This window comes from Bos taurus, chromosome 5, assembly GCF_002263795.3.
Source record: "Bos taurus isolate L1 Dominette 01449 registration number 42190680 breed Hereford chromosome 5, ARS-UCD2.0, whole genome shotgun sequence".
In the NCBI taxonomy this organism is placed as follows: domain Eukaryota; kingdom Metazoa; phylum Chordata; class Mammalia; order Artiodactyla; family Bovidae; genus Bos; species Bos taurus.
In genome coordinates this window covers 57,685,758-57,689,559 of record NC_037332.1, presented here as the reverse complement: position 1 = coordinate 57,689,559, position 3,802 = coordinate 57,685,758, and the positions used below count along the sequence as shown (strand labels likewise).

Here is a 3,802-nt window from a genome sequence, read left to right as displayed (position 1 = left end):
TATAATGAAAAGGACATCTTTGGGGGGTGTTAGTTCTAAACGGTCTTGTAGGTCTTCATAGAACCATTCAACTTCAGCTTCTTCAGCCTTACTGGTTGGGGCATAGACTTGGATTACTGTGATATTGAATGGTTTGCCTTGGAAACAAATAGAGATCATTCTGGTTTTTTTTTTTAGATTGCATCCAAGTACTGCATTTCGGACTCTTTTGTTGACCATGATGGCTACTCCATTTCTTCTGAGTAGTAGTAGATATAATGGTCATGTGAGTTAAATTCACCCATTTCTTCTGAGTAGTAGTAGATATAATGGTCATGTGAGTTAAATTCACCCATTCCAGTCCATTTTAGTTTGCTGATTCCTAGAATGTCGACGTTCACTCTTGCCATCTCCTGTTTGACCACTTCCAATTTGCCTTGTTTCATGGACCTGACATTCCAGGTTCCTATGCAATATTGGTCTTTACAGCATCAGACATTGCTTCTATCACCAGTCACATCCACAACTGGGTATTGTTTTTGCTTTGGCTCCATCCCTTCATTCTTTCTAGAGTTATTTCTCCACTGATCTCCGTAGCAACTTGGGCACCTACTGACCTGGGGAGTTCCTCTTTCAGTATCCTATCATTTTGCTTTTTCATACTGTTTGTGGGGTTCTCAAGGCAAGAATGACTTCAGTGAAAGACTCTTAAAGGCCACATAGGGGTGAGGGCTGAAGTTCATGGACTTTCTTCTGACTATTTTTGGTGAGGTAACATGCTAATGTTTCAGAATCTTGATCCTCAAACTCCTAGTTCCAGCCAGTCTGGGGTCCGCACACTTGTGCTCAGCAGGTAGACATGATCTCCCCTGAGATGGATGAGGGGAGGGGCTTAGTTGATGCAGAAAAACTCAAAGATGTATGTCACATTGTCATGTATATCACCGGAAGAGGAACCAAGAAGGTTTTGTTGCTGCTGTTTTTCAGTCGCTCAGTCCTGTCCAACACTTTGCAACCCCATGAACTGTAGCACACCAGGCTTTCCTGTCCTTCATCTCTCCTGGAGTTTGCTCAAACTCATGTTCATTGAGTTAGTGATGCCATCCAACCATTTCATCCTCTGTTGTCCCCTTCTCCTCCTGCCTTCAATCTTTCCCAGCATCAGGGTCTTTTCAAATGAGTCAGCTCTTCACATCAGGTGGCCAAAGTATTGGAGTTTCAACTTCAGCAACAGTCCTTTCAATGAATATTCAGGGTTGACTTCCTTTAGGAATGACTAGTTTGGTCTCCCTGCAGTCCAAGGGACTCTCAAGAGACTTATTCAGCACCACAGTTCAAAAGCATCGATTCTTCTGTGCTCGGCTTTCTTTTTCTTTTTCTTTTTCTTTTTCTTTTTCTTTTTCTTTTTAATTAAAAAGAATAAAACATGTGTTCCCCATCCTGAACACTCCTCCTTCCTCCCTCCCCATACCATCCCTCTGGGTCGTCCCAGTGCACCAGCCCCAAGCATCCAGTATCATGCATCGAACCTGGACTGGTGACTCATTTCATATATGATATTATACATATTTCAATGCCATTCTCCCAAATCATCCCACCCTCTCCCTCTCCCACAGAGTCCAAAAGACTGTGCTCAGCTTTCTTCTGGGTCCAACTCTCACATCCATACATGACTACTGGAAAAACCTTAACTTTGACTAGACAGACCTTTGTCAGCAAAGTGATGTCTCTGCTTTTTTTTTTTTTTTTTTTACACACTTTATTTGTTAAAATACCATTAGATTATTCCTCAGGACAAGAGCAAAGATCATCCCCTGCAGAAACTTAGGAACTATGTACAGCATTTTACAGAACAGAAGACAACACTTTAGCTGACCTGCCTGTTGACCACAGAAGGGTGTCCTGAGTGGACTCAGCAAAGAAAAGGAAGTCAGGCAGGGAAGGGAAGGGAAGGTGCCATCTGAATCAAACTTCAGCCGCCATCAGGGCAAGTCTTGTGATGGTCACAGACTGGAGGCTGTTTTTGAAGGGGTCGAGTACAGCACAGGGGTTCCATGTGTCTTCACAGGCTAGACCCCAGGCTGAGGTGCCATTAGGTCAATGTCACTCAAATTTCTGGCCAGCCAAACTCCAGCAGCAAAGAGTCCCAAATTGAGAATCAAGTTCCTCCGGAACTCATTCCTGTCGGTGGCGAAGCGGTAGACGCCCCGAAGCCAGTCCTCCACGTTGTCTGGAATTTCGGGAGCTTCATTTGCTGAGCCCGCAGCGGTCACGCCGGCCCCACTCGAAGCCATAGCAGCACCTCCGCGCTCTGTAGGAACGCTCACCACGCACCCTGTCTCTGCTTTTTAATACACTGTTTAAGTCTGTCATAATTCCGAGGAGCAAGTGTCTTTAAATTTCATGTCTGTAGTCACTGTCTACAGTGACTTTAGATCCCAAGAAAATTAAGTCTGTCATCATTTCAACTTTTTCCCCATCTATTTGCCATAAAGTGATGGGACCAGATACCATGATATTAGTTTTTTGAATATTGAGTTTTAAGCCAGCTTTTTCACTCTGTTCTTTCACCTTCATCAAGAGGCTCTTTGCTTTCTGCCATTAGGGTGATGTCATCTGCATAACTGAGGTGATTGATATTTCTCCCAGCAATCTTGATTCCTGCTTGTGTTTCATCCAGCCCTGCATTTTGCATGATGTACTCTGCATATAAGTTAAGTAAGCAAGGTAACAATATACAGCCTTGACATACTTCTTTTTCAATTTTGGACCAGTCTGCTGTTCCAATCCAAATCTAACTATTGCTTCTTGACCCGCATATGGATTTCTCAGGAGGCAGATAAGGCAGCCTATTATTCTCATCTCTTGAAGAACTTTCCACAGTTTGTTGTGATCCACACAAAGGCTTTAACATAGTCAGTAAAGCTGTAGATGTTTTTCTGGAATTCTATTGCTTTTTCTATGATCCAACGCATGTTGGCAATTTGATCTCTGGTTCCACCTTGAACATTTGGAAATTCTCAGTTCACGTACTGTTGAACCTTACTAGGAGAATTTAGAGCATTATTTTGCTAGCGTGTCAGATGAGTACATTGAGCAGTAGTTTGAGCATTCTTTGGCATTGCCTTTCTTTGGGATTGGAATGAAAACTGACCTTTTCCAGTTCTGTGGCCACTGCTGAGTCTTCCAATTTTGCTAACATGTTGAGTGCAGTACTTTCACAGAATCATCTTTTAGGATTTGAAATAGCTCAACTGGAATTCTATCACCTCCACTAGCTTTGTTCGTGGTGATGCTTCCTAAGGCCCACTTGACTTTGCACTCCAACATGTCTGGCTTTAGGTGAGTGATCACACCATCGTGGTTATCTGGGTCATGAAGATCTTTTTTGTATTAAGATCTTCTATGTATTCTTGCCTCCTCTTCTTAACATCTTTTGCTTCTTTTAGATCCATACCATTTCTCTCCTTTACTATGTCCATCTTTGCATGAAATGTTCCCTTGGTATCTCTAATTTTTTTGAAGAGATCTCTAATCTTTCCCATTCTATTGTTTTCCTCTATTTCTTTGCATTGATCACTGAGGAAGGCTTTCTTAACTCGCCTAACTATTCTTTGGAACTCTGCATTCAAATGGGTATCTTTCCTTTTCTCCTTTGCCTTTCACTTCTCTTCTTTTCTCAGCTATTTGTAAGACCTCCTCAGACAACCATTTTGCCTCTTTGCATTTCTTTTTCTTGGAGATGGTTTTGATCACAGCCTCCTATACAAAGCTATGAACCTCCATCCATAGTTCTTCAGGCACTCTGTCTATCAGATCGAAT

At 42.4% G+C, this 3,802-nt stretch overlaps 1 protein-coding gene across 1 annotated transcript; it reads right to left on the bottom strand.

The window, feature by feature from the left end:
* Positions 1–1,712: 1,712 nt before the first annotated feature.
* On the bottom strand, positions 1,713–2,307 carry LOC101903758 (mitochondrial import receptor subunit TOM6 homolog). The gene has a single exon (XM_059887286.1). The coding sequence runs from the start codon at positions 2,271–2,273 to the stop codon at positions 2,049–2,051; it is 225 nt and encodes a 74-aa protein (XP_059743269.1). The 5' UTR covers positions 2,274–2,307; the 3' UTR covers positions 1,713–2,048.
* Positions 2,308–3,802: the final 1,495 nt, after the last annotated feature.

Bases quoted from the DNA above. Each gene is read 5' to 3' on its own strand.
- LOC101903758 (XM_059887286.1), bottom strand. From the start codon at position 2,273: ATGGCTTCGAGTGGGGCCGGCGTGACCGCTGCGGGCTCAGCAAATGAA.